Raw genomic sequence first — 18,804 nt, forward strand, 5'->3', positions numbered from 1 at the left:
ATCTTAAAAAAAAATTACATATACAAAAGCAAGTACTAAATATCTTTAAAAAACAGCATGTATAACATTAGTTATACTTTATTTTGGTGGCTCTGAAATCTGCTTCTAAAACTTGCTTCATCATAAGAATCACTTGGGACACTTAGTTAAAGTGTCCTTCACAAAGGTTTCTCCTTTGTAGATTTCATTTGAATAAACCTGGGGCTAGCTCAGAGATCTGTCTTTGGATCTGTCACTTGTCTTCCATTCCCATACTATAGGGTGTTAGTTTTGTTTTGTATGTATAAATGAGAACCAGGTTTCCTTTTTATTCCCATCCATAATCTCACAGAAGGGAAGAATCCTCCAACCTGTATTTTTCCTATACCCCCTTTTCAGAGGTAATAGTTTTATCTCACTAAAGTTTATTTCTCTTATTTTCTCCAGACACAGATAGGTTTAATATCCATCTAAGGATTTTTGCCTTGATGGTTTTATCCTACTTGGCTGGATCAGTTTACTTTCAGCGTTACGTAGTCTCATGATGAAGGCTTGTGTGAAAGGCCAGCAAGGACAAAATGTACTGAAAACAAATGATTTGTCAAAAGCTGTAACTGATGTTTTTCAAGTGCCATTCCATTTGATTCCATAACTCCTTAGAAGCAGATTTCAGTATGTCTTTTTTTTTTTTTTTTTTTTTAAGTAGGCTCCACGCCCAACGTGGGGCCTGAACTTAACAACCATGAGATCAAGACCTGAGCTGAGATCAAGAGTTGGATTCCCAACAAATTGAGCCAGGCAGGCTCCCCAAAGTACATCCTTTTTATGGATGAGGAAAATGAGGCACAGAGGTTACAAAATTTTACATAATATACTTATGGTCCCAAATCTAGAAGTTACACATTTGAAACCAACTCTGACTCCAAAGTTCTTGTCTTTCACCTTATCCACCATCCTACCTACACTTAAAAAGTACCTCCAATACACAGCATACATAAGAGTTAGATTGTGATAAGAGGTGACATATTCTAAAGTTCTGTCTTAAAGTACTTTTAAGTATACAAAGGTAGAATTAGGCCAAATGATTCTTTTTAATACAAATGATGCCACAGTGAGGAATACTTTACAAAGTGTTGTATCTACTTCCTTACCTTTACTGTTTTAAAATGGGGGCTGGTTTTTTTTTTTGAGCTTTGTGTTACTATGATGGTGAAAATCTTAATTATATCATTTGAAGTTCATTTGAAAGCAACATTCAATATTTCCTACATAATACCTTCCCTTAAAACCTCAAAGACTGAGTCTACTTAGAAATCCCAAACTGGAATTTATTAGCTGGGACTTTATACACATTATATCCTTCTTAAACAAAAACTAAAACAACGATAGTTAATAATACACAGTCCGTAAAGAGTAAGGCAGCCTGTCAGTTATTTTTTTAAATTAACTTTTCTATCCTATCTGAATCTTTTCTTGAATTTACTTATTTTTCTAGGCATTTCCAAGCTGACTAAATTAACCCACCTCAGCATAAATAATAATCTTCTCACTGGTCTGGAAAAACACACCTTTGATAACTTGCTTCACCTTCACTTCCTTTCTCTTGAGAACAACAGAATTACTTCATTGAGTGGTTTACAAAAAGCTATTACTCTGATTGAATTATACATAAGCAATAACTACATTGCTCTCAATCAGGAGATCTACAATTTAAAGGTGACTGGGGTGGTAATGTTTTTGTTCTTTAAAATATGTATTGTTTCTTTATATTATGAAAATAATGCATGTTCAATGTATAGGATTTGGAAAATATTAAAAAAATAAAAATCAAGAACAACAAGGTTTACTAAAATATACTTGCATTCAATTTATACATATATAAAAACATACATATATGTAACATAATGTCCCCAAGTTGACAACCTACTAGGGAAAAAAAAAAATTTTTTTTTTTAGTACAAATAAAATATTCAAGCCCCACCCCTTCTAACTAGTGCCTTCCTCAGTATTTCCAAGGATTACCCAGTCTGGTTGGGGAGTAAGAGTCTTTAACATTTCCTGTTCTCAGATGAACTCTTGATTATCTCTCACTTACCTGTTCTTACTGGTGACTCCAACTCTTTCTGGCTGACTTTGCCTAACTTTGTCCTCTTTAATTCTTCCAACAAAACGTCTATGTCAAGGCTACTGTATAACGGGCTTTTCTGAAGAGTTGCATAAAATGGAGGTTTACTACAGCACAGAAGAGGAATTCACTTCAAATCCATTGTGTGACTTCACTGTTTCTAAAGTTCAGTGGCCATTCCCTACCACTGGGATTCTCGTGATGACCTCTTTACCTTTTGCTGATATCGTATCGCTAGGATTTTACCTTCTACCAGAAACTTTCGACTGTTTCCTATCTTTCCTTGTGTTCAGTCTTCTCCTTCCTACTCCCCCAATATAACTACTACTTCTAAAGCTGCAGAGACAACCTGATTAGTGATAGGTGCAACAAAAATAAACCATACATAGTGATACAGAGTAGTGTTTCTCCAGCTTGTCCTAACTCTCCCATCCCCCTCTACTCTAGGCTCTTCCTGCACAACAAAGGCACATCAAAATTTCCTGTCTAATAAGAAAGCACATCTTCCCTTAAGATGAATTCTGCTACTCTCTCAGAAGATAGAATAACATCAGTTTTATCACTCATCAGAAGGCAGTGTTTTTTATTCCTGTTACATCTATATACACACATGCATACTATTTAATTGGACAGTATTCCATAAACAAAGCATATGGTTTTAACCTTAGCAAAGTTCCCTCTATGTCTTTACTACTTGTAGTAATACATTTAGCACCAGCATCCTAAAAGAGATTCTGATCATTTAACACATACCACTGAAATATTGTACAAAATTCGAACTTAACTGGTCTGCAAGGGTAACTCCTGCAATAAAATATATACTTAAATCACTATGTATGTCACTAAATGTACACTGAAATCACTATGAAATGATGATTAAGTAATTCAAATATTAAAATCCAAGGATGGTTAAACTACTAAGGAGAAAAAAACTTGCTGGAGTTTATATATATATATATATATTTATTGGGAGATGTATATCTTTGTGTGTAGGTAGATGGATATGTATGTATATATGTGTGGAGAGAGAGAGAGAGAGAGAGAGGTAGAGACAGAGATATATGGATATAACTTTAAATGTATGTGCTTTTATTACCCAGGGTTTATGCAACCTGGTCATTCTTGACCTGTATGGAAATATTATTGTGTGGAATCAAGAAAACTACCGGTTGTTTGTAATATTTCATCTTCCAGAACTGAAAGCTTTGGATGGAATCTCAATTGTAAGCCGTTTTATGATTCATAGCATTTGGTTCAATTCAATTCATATATCCAAAGGCCATAATCATTTTGAACATTGCCTTCTCACTCATATGATACCCAAACTTAGGTCTCCCAAGCACATTTTAGATCTGGGTTCTAAAATTTTCTCCTTTAGCCAGTTCTCATCTAAATTGAGATGGCAGGAAAGGGAAGACGTTGCCTACATTTGTACCCACTGAATTCAGTGCCTAAAAACTTAAAGAGTACAATTTTATGGGACAGGATAGAAAACTGTTCTGAAGCCCCACCATTCTCTTGGGCCTAAAGCCAGCTTCCTATTTCCTAGAAAAATACAGTTAATATTTAGGCAAAATATATGTGAACAAAAAAATGGTATGTCAGTGTCACCAGTCACTGTAAGTAAGGTGATGTTGCTGTCTCGTGGAAGGCAGAAGTCCAAATTCCCCTACCTGGCCTCTGCTGACAACCTGGAGGTATGTGCTTTATTACCTGCCAGGCTAGGGTAGAAGCTCATAGTCCCCATAGGCCTCCACTGACTCTCTTCCCAGTCAGAAGTGCCTCAGGAATGCCCTGCCATTATTACTGGGTGGAAGCAGAACAGGCTGCCCAAGTATTCTCCAGTAACACCTGTGTGTGGGGAGGTGCATTACTATTGGGAGAAGATGAAGGTCCAAGCTGCTTGCTCAGTAAGAGAGGTGCCTTGTTCCACCAAGGCAAGAAGGGAAGTCTCTGTTTCTGTTCCGCTTTTATAGGTGCAGATGGCACCACGATTTATTCCATGGAGTTTGGTTGGAGTAGACCCATTATTGTCTAAAAATTTTCTGGCTTAGTAGGCTTTGCATCTCCTAGTCTTTTGACTATAGAGGGCAGGTGTTCATGTGAATTTTTGTTTTCTCTTGTTTTCTGTGTTTCTGCTGTCTCCAGCACCAAGTCCCACATACATGAAGCAAAAAGGAAACCCAGATGTAAAGGAAAACCCATGTCTGTGTGTTTCCTTTACTCTCACACTGCACCATAATCACACTCTGACACCAAATGTGTGGGTTTTCCAAATATAATCAATTCTCTGACCCAGAATTCAGCTGAATTCTGACACTCTCTATCTGGAGATAGGATCAGATCCCACAGGCTAAGGGCTCAGTCCCACAGTGCTGTCTCTGTCCCCACTTCAGACACCAATCACAAGTCCAGGTTGGCACCTATGCTTCTGACTAACCAGCTATCAAAAGGAGGTTCCCATGACCCTCTTCTTGGGTTTAATTTGCTAGAGCAGCTTACAGAACTCAGGAAAACATTTGTTTACTAGATTACTGATTTATTATAAAAGGATAAAAAACTCAGGAACAACCAGATGGAAGAGAGGCATAGGGCAACGTATATAGGAGGGGGCACTGAGCTTCCATGCTCTCTCTGAGCAAAGCATTTTTCCAGCATCTCCACATGTTCACCAACCTGAAGCTTCCTGAAGCCCCTCCTTTTGGGTTTTTATGATGTCTCCACTATGTAGTAGGCAAGACTGATTAAATCAGTGGCCAATGGTGACCGATTCAACATGTAGCCCTTCTCTCTTCTCCAGAGGTCAGGGGTAGGACTGAAACTTCCAACCCTCTAACCATAGTTGGCTCCCTGGCAAACAGCCCCCATCCTTAGGGAATTTCCAAAAGTCACCTTTTAACATAAACTCAGGTGTGGTTGAAAGAAACTTGTTATGAATAACTAGACACTGCTTTCACTTCATGCCTCTGGAGCTATTTCAGGAACTGATGTCAGAAAACCCCCACTCACCTCCCTCTCTTTTTTCTTCTTTCTTTTCTTCCCCTATGTTCATCTGTTTTGTTTCTTAAATCCACATCTGAGTGAAATCATAGGGCATCTATCTTTCTCTGACTTATTTTATTTAGCACAATATACTCTAGCTCCATCCACATCATTGCAAATGGCAAGGTTTTATTCTCTTTTATGGCTGAACAATATTCCAATGTATACATTGTATCCATTCATCAGCTGATAGTATCACCTGCTCTAAGACTCTTTTGAAGTGTTAATGTAACACTGGATTTCCATCATTATATAACTTATTATATAACCTATTTATTAATGGGTTATATTTATTAATTCCTTCACCCATATTTCTTCTTCTCTCCATTTATACCCAAACTTTTCCACCTTTGGAAGGGACAATAGTTTGGGTCACTATGCTGGTCTAGATTGTAGACAACAGTAATAGTTTAGCAAGTACTTTACTCTCAGTCCACTCCCGTGCGGATTAGGTGAGATTATATAGATAGATGCAAGACTAGTAGTAGGCTATTTTTTCCCCTAGAAAATATAACTAAATTCACTGTTAACCCCAATTTTGTCAGATGGGGCCTGTCAGGTCCTCAGGATTTCTGACGGAAGGTTTAGAAACATAGTTTCTTTTTTAGGAATCATCCCCGTTTCCAGCCCTCACAGTTGTAGCCATGTCCTATGATCAGGTAGGAAACAAAAGTTGAGGCAATATGGGGAAGAATAAAAAGGATAGTGGTATACGAGCATCATCTTCCCTTACCAGGAACTGCATAGTTACACCAGCATTCTTTCCCACAGCCACCAGAAAAAGAGAGAAATCTATGGACATTCCTTTAGTCCCACTCATGATCACACTCTGTTAGCATTCTCATGAAGGTGTGTAAACCAGCCCTTTATGCTCTTATCTTCCTGTTTTAGACAACCAATGTTTTAATTGTCCATTCCAATTCTGTATCAAGCTATTACTCTTAAGGAGGATATCTTAATGCCCATTGTTGGACATTATGGGCTGTCGAGTATGTTCCTTGGTCTGAAGAAAGAACAGTCATTGGTCTAAACTGGCATGCTATCTTCTGTCCCAGTTCTTTTATAGCACTCTGAGCATTTGCATTTACCACTGGGTAAGCAAAACCCAGTCCAGAGTCAGTATCGATTTCTGTCAAGACCCTTTTATAGCGCCTTAGGGCTACCAGAAACAGCCTGACTTGCCAGCTATGTTCAAGGCCTTTCCACCAGGGAAATCTGCCACATGGTCTTCTGCAGTCTCGGTCTCTTTTGCTGGCAGACAGAACAATACTTACTGCATTTTGTGCCTCAGAGGGTGCAAGAGGAATATGTCTACATTCAAACCATCTCTGCATTGCTGTAGATCCCCCAATGTCCACCTACTTCATAAACCCAGGTGGCCACCTTAAGTGAGCATATGGGGATATCTGCTTGTCAATTCCAATCACCTTTCCGACTGGAGTTCTGATGGACATCCATGTGTCCTATTTTAATGTACTCCTCAAATTTCCATAGGGCCCTGCCCCATATGAGCATCCTTTCAATCTATGTTTCCCCTGCTCTCCTGCCTAACCTTATGACTAGGCCAGGCACAGTGGATAAAGACTAAATATATATTTATTATAAATCACAACATATGCCAGGGAACTCACCACAGGGCTGTTCCTCCCTAGATGGTCTGCCTTCTTCTCTGCACCTTTCAGTCTCCTTTATGTCATTTAGTTATCTGCAAGAGAAGGCATCACTTTCTAAATGTCCTTATATATAGGAACCACCAGAGACTGAATGTGCAAAAGATTTGTTTGGTGGCAGACTTACTTCTGATATGATTGCAGAACGACACGGACATTCAAACTTCACCCAAATGCAAGAACTAAATTGGACTTCATCCTCCATCAGGTATAATCATTTTATTATATGCTTTTTGATACTATAGCTAAATATATAATATCATTTTCTAAGTTTTATAATTTAATACACATCTTATCCAGATATAACCAGTAATTCAGAAAATCATCTTTCCTGCTTCAAAATCTCATGCTAACTTCACCACTCTTTGATATGCATTATCACACATTATGATTTAAAATGTCATCATATTCTCAGGGTCTTGAGATCAAGCCCTGTATCTCCACACTCAGCGGAAAGACTGCTTTTCTCCCTCCTTCTCCCTTCTCCCTCCCCCTGCTTGCTCTCTCTCCTCTCTCTAAAATAAATCAATAAATCTTAAAATATAAAATGTCATCATATTACTCTAACTCAGTATAGTCTGGCTTTTCCTGCCACCATTTCTCTGATGCTATTCTTCTCACTGTCTTCCTGGCAATAAATTCTTTTCTCTCCTCTCTTTTTCTTATTCTGCACTCTTCACGGACAGACATCTTTAGCCATAGTTTTAATTTATATGATGGCTCTTTAAATTTAGCCCAAACCTGAGCTCTTTACTTGAATATTCAGTTGCTCTTTAGATATAGCATGGAGAAGACAATATCCACCTGCTGTTGTTGCCCAACCCAAAAATCTAAGGGTCATTTCTCTCTACTTTGTCCTCCACTTGTAATTGATCACCACGTTCTACAGAATCCATATTGTTAAGTATGTCTCATAATTCCCCTCTTATTTCCACAGTCAGTACCCTGGCCTACATTGGGAAATGAAGTATTTTAGAAACTCTCTTGGTGATAGTTTTGGTTCTTCTGTGTTTCATAACCTTCCCTGCAAATCCATTTATTATCCATACTGCCTTTTAAGATGCAAGTTTTATCAGATCACTTCCCTTCTCAACCTTGTTCAGTGGCTTTCCACTGTCTACAGAATAAAATGTAAAATTTCTTTGTATGGGTTAGGGTTAGGGTTAGGGTTAGGGTTAGACTCTTTAATTACTTATTTTTATTTCTTATAATCCTTACCTTTACTGCCCATTACTCTTTATACTCCAGAAGTTCTAGAATATTCTAGTTCCTTAATCTTAATCACAAGGTGCTGTGATTCTGTTTCTACCTTGCTTGTACTTGTTCCACTACCTGAAACTCTCTTTCTAATTTGCCTGACAAATGCCTATAAATTCTCCAAGGGTCATTCTAGGGTCTTTCTCCACTGTGAAGTGACTCCTGACTTCCCCAGATCAGTTTTTCTTTCCCTAAAATGCCACTACATCTAACTATATTATATCTACTTTCCTTTTTTATTTTAATTTTTATGGATCTCGTTTCATGAGGCAGGGATGGTTTGTTTTCATATTTGTTGTAGCCTTTCCAAACACATTGTCTGTACTTGGAAATAACTAATCAAATACATTGAACGAATGACTTATTAATGGATAAAAGTATGTCATAAGGATAACTACAGGGTTTAGGATTTGTTTAAAGAAGTGGTTAAGGCAAGGTAATTTAGCTTTATACTCTTCTCTATCCTGGCACAAAGGAAGGTGGAACAGTTGTAAAGCTCTGGACTAGGAATCAAGCATTCTTTTTAATTACCAAAGCATCCTTACAAGGTGGAATGCCATAAAGATTTTCAGGAGATTGCATAGAAAACTCTTTTTTCAAAGACCTCACCTGCCTTCTTTCCTCTTTCCTTTCCCATCCCTAACCTCTCCTGGTATTTCAGAAATAACGTGTTTCACATATATTCTCTGAAGCATATAACCTGAAAAATCTTGTGATTTACAACATCAAATTCATGAACATGTATGTAACCTTATAAAGAAATTGGAGATGTTTGTTTTAAAAGTTTCTTTTATGATAGTGCTGTGTTTATGTGGTAATGGACATTTTTAAAGCAATCAAATTCTATGTCATTTTCTTACCTATGTGTCCAACAAAAACATATATTTATCCAATTATTTGACCCATACATTTTACACTAAGGCAATTCTTTTTCATAGCATTTATCAGATGAGTTATTTTCAAAATGTTTTTGGGATTGTACATGAATGATTCACCTACATAATTCTCCTATTAAAATTATGACTGTGTTTATCTAAATTCAGAACTGTGGATTTGATTCCAGTTGACCAATTTAGAAATGTATGTAATGTGAATCTACAAAACAATAATCTTACCTCATTCAGTGGATTAATCTATCTGCCTAATGTGAAGGTGAGTCATTCACAGATTTTTTTTCAAGGTTTTTAATGCAAGTTGTAATCTTCTTTACTTTGGATTAAAATGTATTTTTATGTTATGAAAGAAGAGAAACATAAATTAAAATCAATGAGATTTAAATAGATTTTTAAAACCTTCCTAAAAAATCTTTTTTCACCAAGCAAGAAACAGTATTACTTTCCAAAATTATTTTTTGGATTGCTCAGTTTTATATGATTGTCTTGCAAGCAGTAACTCTTACTTTGCAGTAAGGTGGGATGGAAGGTGTGCCTCTATAGTGAGGTGGGTATGGAATGAAATTGGGGGATACTGAGGTTGTCAGTTTTTTTGCCTTTCTCAAAGGCAAAAAAAGCCTTTTTGCCTCCTGTCCTATACCTTTGGCTGAGCTATCTTCAAAGGCCTTTTAAACATAGGCAAATGGTGATCTCTCCAACTAAACAGTTATTTCATTCATATCAGACTTGAAGAAGTTAGGAAAATAGATTGAGACTGTTGAGCAGCTTTCTAGGGTCTCCATTATTTTGTTTGAAATCTTGTCATTTCCCAGCAAGTCAGATTATAAAAAACACATTTAAAGCCTAAGTCCAAACCTTTTGGGATATAAAAATTTGTCATTTTAACATTGATATATTATTAAAGTATGTTGTATAGATCAAGTTTTATCTATACCATCTTAACAGTTTTTAGGATGTTGATAATCTCAAACCAAAAATATATATACAGCAGTTTTCATATTTAAATGCCTGATGAATAAGGTGTTCTTTCTATAGGTCTTATGCCTCAGTTATAATCATATTGAATCCATCGTGCCCAGAATAAAACCTCAGACTCACTTGACCAACAGACAGCTACTCTACCAGAAAGTGCCTTCAAGTGGCTACGGACAACAAGGAACTTCAAAAATAAACAGGTTACTATTCTTTTTTTCACAATTACAAAAAAATTTGATTGGGAGTTTAAAAAGCAGTTAGTTGCATTAGCGATAGTGGTAGTATACATTTCTCTTACTTTCATACTTATTTAATAGCTACATGCCAAAAATAAATGTCACAAATGAAAAGATACTCAAAATAGTCCTTTGTCATTGCTTTTCCCCTGCTTCCTCCATTTCATATGCATGTTGTAAAAAAAAAGAAAATGAGAAGATCTTGTATGTTTAATGTTTTTTTTAATTAAGATGCAATTCACATACAGTAATCTCACCCTGTATGTATGATTCAGTGATTATTTTAGGATACACACAAAGTTATCCTATGACCATCTAATTCTAAAGTGTTTTCATCACCTCACAAAAGAACTCCTTACCCAGTAGCATGGACTTAGGTTTCTTTTAACAATTATTTTGTTTTGTGTTCCTAAATTATTTATCTAGTTATTTAATGCCCCAGCACCAATGGAAAAGATACTTTATAAAGAAGATGAGGACATACCTCCCACCTTCCAACACATTTTTGGTAGAACACAAAGAGATATACATTATCTCCAACACAGAATACTTTTATTCCAGTTATTCCAGGGAAGAGTTGTGATTTCATCCACCTTTCCCGAAGTGTAATTTATGTATAATAAAATTCTCCAATTTAAGTGTACAGTTTAATGAATTCTGACAAATGTATTCAGTCATATAACCATTACTACAATCAAGGTACAAACCATTCCCATCCCAAAAACCTACCTTACATCTTTTGCAGTCTCCTCCCCCACACCCTGACCCCTAGAAACAACCATTGAGTTGGTTTCTATCACTGTCATTTTGTCTTGTTCTAGAATTTCTTATGACTGCAATCATATAGTAAGGAGTCTTTTGTGTCTGGCTTCTTTCATTCAGCATAATTTTTTTGAGATTCATCTATGTTGTTGCAAGTGTCAGTAATTCATTTCATTTTACTGCTGAGTAGTATACCATTATAGATTATGTGACAAATTGTTTATCTACTTATTGTTGATGAGCATTTGGGTTGTTTCTAGTTTGAGGCTAGTTTGATTAAAGCTGCTATATTTCATTTATACATATCCTTTACATTCGGACTACTCATATTTTGCAACTGCTTTACTGAAGTATAGTTTACATACCATATTTACTCATTTTAGGTATATAATTTTCCCCAAATTTATAGCTGTACAACTATTACCACAATACACTTTTAGAACATTTCTGCCACACACCAAAAAGATCTGTCATGTCCATCTGTGGTCAGTTCCCTTTCCCAGTCTAGCTCCAAGAAACCACTAATACCCTTTCCACAGAGTTGTGTTTTCTATACATTTCCTATAAACAGAATCATATAGTATGTGGTCTTTTGTATCTGACTTCTTACATTTGGCATAATGTTTCTGAGGTCCATCTATGTTACAGCATCTGTTAGTGATTCATTCCTTTCTATTGCTGAATATGTTAGGTATTCTGTTGGATGGATATGCCACATTCACATTTATCCATTCACCAGCTGATGGACATTTGGATTGCTTCCACCTTGGGGCTAAAATTAAAAAATGCTGCTATAAACATTTGTGTAGACGTATTTGCAAGCACTTATGTTTTCATTTCTGTTGGGTAGAAACCTAGGAGTGAAATTCTGGGTCATATGGTATTTTCATGTTTAACTTTTTTTAAGAAACTGCCAAACTGTTTTTCAAAGTGGTTGTACCATTCTACATTATTAGTAAGAGTTTATGAGGATTCTAATTTCTCCCCATCCTCATCAATACTTACTGCTTACATTTTTTATTACAACCATTCTAGTGGATTTGAAGTGGTATCTCATGATTTATAAGCATTTTCTCTCAATGACTTATCTTTTCATTTTCTTAAATGCTGTCATTTAAAGGAATTTTAATTTTTATTAAGTTTAATTTATCAACTTTTTCTCTTACAGATTGTGACTTTGGTGTTCTACCTAACAACTCTTTGCCTAACCTAACGTCACCAAGATTTTCTCATGTTTTATTCAAAAAGTTTTATGTTTTTTCTCTTACATTTAGGCTTAAGATCCATTCTGAGTTAATTTCTGTGTATATTATGAGGTAAAACGTTAGCTCTAAATTCATCTTTTTGCATGTGGATATCTATTTGTCCCAGGATCCTACCCTTTTCCCTTGTTGAATTGCCTTGGTACCTTTACTGAAAATCAAATGATCACAAATGTAAAAGTTTATTCCTGGACTCTTAATTATATTCTATTGATCTGTCTACCCTTTTGCCAGTACCAGATTAGTTGATTATTGCCGCTTAAAAGTTTTAAAATCAGAGATTATAAACCCTCCCAACTTTTTTTCTTTTTCATGATTATTTTGAATATTCTAAGTTCTTTACATTTCCTTTATAAATAAGGAAATTTTTTGGTTGTGGGGGGAATCCTGCTGGGCTTTTGAGGAAGACTGCATTGAATCAATTGATCAATTTGGGGAGAATTGCTATTTTATTAATACTGAATCTTCTAATCCATTAACTTACATAAATCATTTCTCCAATTACATAATCATTAATTTATCTCAGCAGTGTTTTATAGTTTTCTGTGTATATATTTTACACTACTTTTGTTAATTTTTCTCAAACATTTTGTTCTTTTTTACACTATTGAGTAGATCTCTTAATTTCATTCTCAGTTTATTGATGGTATAGAGACATTCAGCTAATTTTTATATATTAATCTTGCTGAACTCATTTATTAGTGAAGTAATAGTTTTTCGGTGAATTCCTTAGCATTTTTTTAAATACAAAATAATGTCATCCAAAAATAAAGACCATTTACTCATTCTTTTCCAATCTGGATGCATCTTTTTTTCTTTTTCTTATAGAATGATTGTGCTGGCACTTGCCTTTCATTTCAAACAACCTTTCTGTACTTTGTTCTTTACCACATAATAATGTTTTTAAAGACTAAAAAGTGATTATTATATATAAAATACAAGAAAGATAACATTATAGTTAAATTCTGGTTTACTAGTAAATTATTTTTTTAAACTTCAACTTGTAGTAAGTAAATAATCAGATTTTTTATGATACAGCTCATTTGAAATTAAATTTATGGGCTCGAACTTATGTGTGTTTTTTCAGAGATACAATGAGCAGTGAAAACTTGCCTCCAATAATGCACAGTTTAGAAGTGCTTCATTTGGGCTACAATGGAATTTGTAATTTAATTCAGCTACAGCTTAACAGACTAAGAAATTTAAAATTCCTCTTTCTACAGGGTGAGTAGCAACACTGTCACTGTGTAAGTCTTTATTATTATTTTTTGACTTTTTTTTATTATTTTTTAAACATATAATGTTTTATTTGCCCCAGCAGTACACATCTGTGAATGATCAGGCTTACACATTTCACAGCACTCACCATAGCACAAACCCTCCCCAATGTCCATAACTCAACCACCCTCTCCATGCCTCCCTTCCCCCAGCAATCCTCAGTTTGTTTTGTGAGATTAAGAGTCTCTTATGGTTTGTCTCCCTCCCAATGCCATCTTGTTTCATTTTTTCCTTCTCTACCCACCAAACCCCCTGCCCTGCCTCTCAAATTCCTCATATCAGAAAGATCATATGATAATTGTCTTTCTCTGATTGTCTTTACTATTAAAGACAATTTGATAATGCTATTTTAATAAGCAAATATCAGCATTAACATTTATTTAAAACAGATTGATAAAAAATATTTTAGTAATCACAAGTGGGTTATTTACATAAATAATGTAAATTCTTGGGTTATTTACATGAATAATATAAATGCAATATTCTAGGGCTACAGAATATTGTATTTCTAGCCCTAGAAAATGCAGTGGTCTGGGGTTATATATGGTATTATATCATAATTTACTTTACATTATGTTAATTTAAAAAGCCAATAGAAGGTAGCAAGTCAGTAATTCACAAGTACTTATGAAACTCAGAATTGGGCTAAGTACTAAGAAATACACAGAAACCCTATTTTATTGTAATTACATATAGTTGAGATCCTTGCTCTAAAGTAGTTTAAGATCTACCTGTTAAGATAATACTGAAAGAAAGACAAATTAGTTCTGAATAACTATTTGTTACTAACTTAAGTACAATAGAAGTTTAGAGAAAAGAGAAATTGAAACACTAGAGGACTTTTTGAATGATTGATAAAATTTAGATTGAGGGTGAGCATGACCCCAAGAGTTTTGCAAGTAGTGGGGAGGAGAAGAGTCACAAGAGTATGACTGTGGTATCTGTTGGCTAACATTTTAAAAGAGACCAACCTGATAAAAATAGAGTATGCACGTCTCTGAGAGAGTTATAGAGCCTCTACACATGACCTGTTTGATGCAGGATGCTCATTTTGCAATTGAAAATGGGTAGGAATTGTAAATCTTTAGAAAAGTGGAAGGGGAAAAAATAGTTTGGAACACTAGTCTAACAATAATTATTTAATGACATAGAAGAAAGGTGAGAAGACCCATCATTGAGACATATGGGGAGATATTTGTATAGTTGATCTGAGTATGATAACTTTTTTCCAAAAGACAGGCTTTTCTAGATCATATTTTTTAAAAATTTAATGCATCTTTTGGCCTATCAAATGTGCTGTGAGTTGCCTCAAAAACACAAGAGATTAAGCCTTAAAAGAACAAGAAATTAAGCACAACAATTGCAGATCTTTTAAAAGATATGTGACATACAAAAAAAGCAGATAAGCTAGCCCTGGACAGTCTATTTAAATATAATAACATAAAAGGGGGGTGTGTTCTCTTGCCATGGCTAGCGTGGCAAATCAGAATGGAGCTGTCTCATGGAGGGAATGAGGCAGTTGACTCTGACAATTATAACTATTATTTATTGAGTCATTTGGCAAGTATTTGTCTACAAGGATGATCTCATTCAACCTTCACAGCAACTTAACATGTTAGATAATTGTATACGCATTTTACAAAAAAAGAAATTAAATCTCAGTAGCGTTAAATAATTTGCCTAAGTTTGCACCAGTGAATGGTATGGTGCAGAGTCAAACACAGCTCTATGTGACTTCAAAGCACATGCATTTTCTACACAACAAATGACAAAAAGGGTCTGGGCTAGAGTGGTGTCAGTGGGAAGGGTGAGTAAAAGGTGACTTCAAACTGCATTTAATTTTTTCCTTAAGGATTTTATTTACTTATTTGACAGTGGGAGAGAGAACGTGCACACAAGCATGGGTGGGGGGACAGCGGAGGGAGAGGGAGAAGCAGGCTCCCCACTGAGCAGGGCACCCAGTGTGGGGCTGGATCCCAGGACCCCGGGATCATGACCTAGCCAAGGAAGATGCTTAACCAATGGAGCCGCCCAAATGATGGGAAGAATGAGACCTTTAAAAAAATGTTGGGTTTTTTTCAAGAAAACTGGATTCAACGAAAAGAAGACCACCTACGGTAACTGTCAGAGGATCAGACTTGGAAATGTGGGAAGAGAAAAAAATCAAAGTGGAAACAATGTAGAGGGAAGTGGTTGGATAGGCAGTAAAGGCAGCAGACAGAGGTTGCACACTCAAGGCGCTTGTCCCTAAAAAAGAAGGTAAGAAGTCAGAACGTGGCTAGGTTATGAACATATTTAGAGGTTTATAAATAGGTGAATTAGATTAAAGACTAAACAGGAAGAAACAATTCTGAGATCTAAAGGGGCAAGAAGGCAAAAGCTGTAGGAAAGTAGACAAATGTAAGCAGTGATGAGGCCATGCCAGGGTCCAGGAGAGAGAGCTTATGAACCTACATTTCATCTACTGTATTATATTAGCAAGAAGATGGGGAAAGTGGGAGCTTTGGGAAGGGCAGAGTGAGGCTGTAGGGACAAGTTAGAATCTTAAGGGTTAGGGGTCAAATTTATCTAGAATTTAACTCTTTAGTTAAGTAAGTGAGAGTTTTTCAAACAATGGTAAACAATTGTAGTTAAAGAAATGTAGGGGGTGACTGGTTGGCTCAGTCAGTTAAGCATCTGCCTTGGGCTTAGGTCATTATCCCAGGGTCCCGGGATCAAGCCCCATATGGGGCTCCCTGCCCAGTGAGGAGCCTGCTTCTCCCTCTTCTGCTCCCCATGCTAGAGTGGTCTCTCTTTCTCTGTCAAATAAACAAAATCTGAAAGAAGGAAAGAAAGAAAGAAAGAAAAAGGAAGGAAGGAAGGAAGGAAGGAAGGAAGGAAGGAAGGAAGGAAGAAAAAAAGATGTAAGAGTCCCGAAATCACATTCAACATAGTTGTTTTGGAGTTTTCTTTCTTAAATATAATAAGTAATATAAATTTATAATAAATAAATAATAAGTTTAATGAACATTCTTAAATGAGTAGTGGCCAAAAATATGCTATGGCAGACAATATTCAGCACTTGAAACTATTATGTATGATTTTTTATACGACTGGCTTTAAAATATTAAAAGTGATAGTCTAAGCTCATAATTTCATGAAAGTAATATATTAACATAACTGAGACACTTTTCTCAGTCTGACTTGAAAAAACTCTTTTCATTTATAAGCAAGGCACTGGTAAAGTTTCAAAGTCTGTGATTTATTTCTGTGAACAACTTTATTGAAGATTGTGATGTTTAAACTTCTCCATAAGAATAGAACAAAATAAATTAAATTTACTACAGTTTACCAATTCTGAGATCTCTGCTGCTTATTTTTTTTAAACATACCTGAAATCTGGCTATGTATTAATTGATAGCATGTCATAGTTTACCTAACCAATTGTTTTTCTTTCTTAGTATACATAGAATACTGACATAGCTTAACAATTGTTGTAGTCTTAAATTTGATGAAATATGTTACATTTCAAGGAGATGAATTTCAAGATCACAGGATCGCACATTCAGTCATATATTAGTTTGCTAGGGCTGCCATAACAAAGTACCACCAGTTGGATGGCTCAAACAACATATGTATTTCCTCACAGTTCTAGAGACTAGAAGGCCAAGATTAAGATGTCAGCAGGGTTGGTTCTGAGGCCCTCTCTTTTTGGTTTATTAGATGGCCTCTGTGTCTTCAGATGATCTTCCCTCTACATGTTACCTGTGTCCTAATATCTTCTTATAAGGACACCAGACATACTGGATTAGAGCTCACCCCCAAAGACCTCAGTTAACCATAGCTACCTTTTTAAAGACCCTGTCCCCAAATACAGCCACATTCTGAGGTACTAGGGGTTAAGACTTCAACATATGAATTGGGGGGAGGGGGGCGATCACAATTCAGCCCATAACAAACAAGAAGGATGAATAGTCAATGAAATACAGTATGGTATAGTAGAAGCAACACTAAGCTTAAAATGTAAAGGTCTAGGTTAGGCCTGGTGTTGCCACTTTTATATCTTTGTACAAGTAACTTAAATTAACTCAGTTTTCTGATTATTAAAAATGATAATATTTTCCCTGTCCTATCTTGAGACTCTAGTAGTAAACAAATATAAAAGCATTTTGCCAACTCAAGGGTCCTCTTCTTATTAATTATCATTATCATTAATACTTACAAAGCTATTGATTGCTACAGTAGAGAGAAATCATAGGTTATAAAGGATTGAGATTTCAAAGAATGTAATGAATGCTTAATTCATTTTTAATTTTTTAATGTGATTGTGCAAAAATATGTTGAGAAATAAATAATAGCACAATTAAGGTATATTCTTCCAACTTAAAACAATTCATTTATATTAATAAATATTTAAATGTACCTATTTAAATACCTATTAAAATAATCAATATACTCAAGAAGTATATCTTCTGCAGCACTTTTATACATCTACTTTTGTCAGTATCAACTATTTTAGCCCTCCATTACTGAACTGATAGATTGGATCAATTACATACGTTGTATACACTACATCTTGGTCTTTCAAACATAAAGGAGAAATTTCACCAAATATTATTTGATGATGAGGGTACCTTCCTATAAATACATTTCTATTTCTCCTTGAAAATATGTTCTTTTTAATATTTTACTATTTAAAAAATCATTTTATAAAAAATATTTCAGTAAGATAGGTAACCTTTTATTCAGAAGGTTTGGGCTCACCTGACCTATCATGACTTGTGTCTCTCCAGGGAATGAAATCAGTCAAATTGAAGGGCTTGACAATTTAGCAGTCCTTCAGGAATTGGTAGTGGACCATAACCGCATCAGAGCATTTAATGATAGTGCCTTTGCCAAACCAAGCTCTCTGTTGGCACTTCACCTGGAGGAAAATAGACTACGAGAGCTGAGCAAATTACAGCCTTTGGTAAAACTAGAGAAACTCTTCCTAGGATATAATAAAATCCAGGTAACATTATTTTGTTTGTTATGAGATTTACAAGACTTAACTCCTCTGAACATAAAGGTTCCAAACACACCAATGAAAACTTTGCTAGCACGTTAACTTATTTATATGCCATGTGAATACTCTGTGAAGCAGGAGGATGTAAATAGTCTGTGATGCGAAGATGTCCACTGTGTTCTAGACTTTTTAAACCAACCAACCCACGTGCATCCACCTGCTTAAAAAAAAAAAAAGTTAGCACTAAATGTTCTAAGCTCTTCTCAGCAGTCTTCTCTAAGAGATCTCTCTTGTTCCGGACTGCTCTCACCCCAAGATATTTCTTTCTTTTTTTTTTTTTT

At 35.5% G+C, this 18,804-nt stretch overlaps 1 protein-coding gene across 1 annotated transcript in view; it reads left to right on the forward strand.

Annotated features, from left to right (window-relative positions):
• Positions 1 to 18,804, forward strand: part of LOC111140648 (leucine-rich repeat-containing protein 9) — a 104,620-nt gene that overhangs the window by 64,894 nt on the left and 20,922 nt on the right. The window contains exons 21-27 of the mRNA XM_022492847.1: positions 1,475 to 1,695; positions 3,205 to 3,327; positions 6,894 to 7,024; positions 9,117 to 9,225; positions 10,002 to 10,141; positions 13,289 to 13,425; positions 18,252 to 18,469. Coding sequence (XP_022348555.1) covers positions 1,475 to 1,695; positions 3,205 to 3,327; positions 6,894 to 7,024; positions 9,117 to 9,225; positions 10,002 to 10,141; positions 13,289 to 13,425; positions 18,252 to 18,469 — 1,079 coding nt within the window. The remainder of the gene's footprint in view (positions 1 to 1,474; positions 1,696 to 3,204; positions 3,328 to 6,893; positions 7,025 to 9,116; positions 9,226 to 10,001; positions 10,142 to 13,288; positions 13,426 to 18,251; positions 18,470 to 18,804) is intronic.

Source organism: Enhydra lutris, unplaced genomic scaffold (genome assembly GCF_002288905.1).
Source record: "Enhydra lutris kenyoni isolate GAN:26980312 unplaced genomic scaffold, ASM228890v2 scaffoldscaffold4, whole genome shotgun sequence".
NCBI classification, from domain to species: domain Eukaryota; kingdom Metazoa; phylum Chordata; class Mammalia; order Carnivora; family Mustelidae; genus Enhydra; species Enhydra lutris.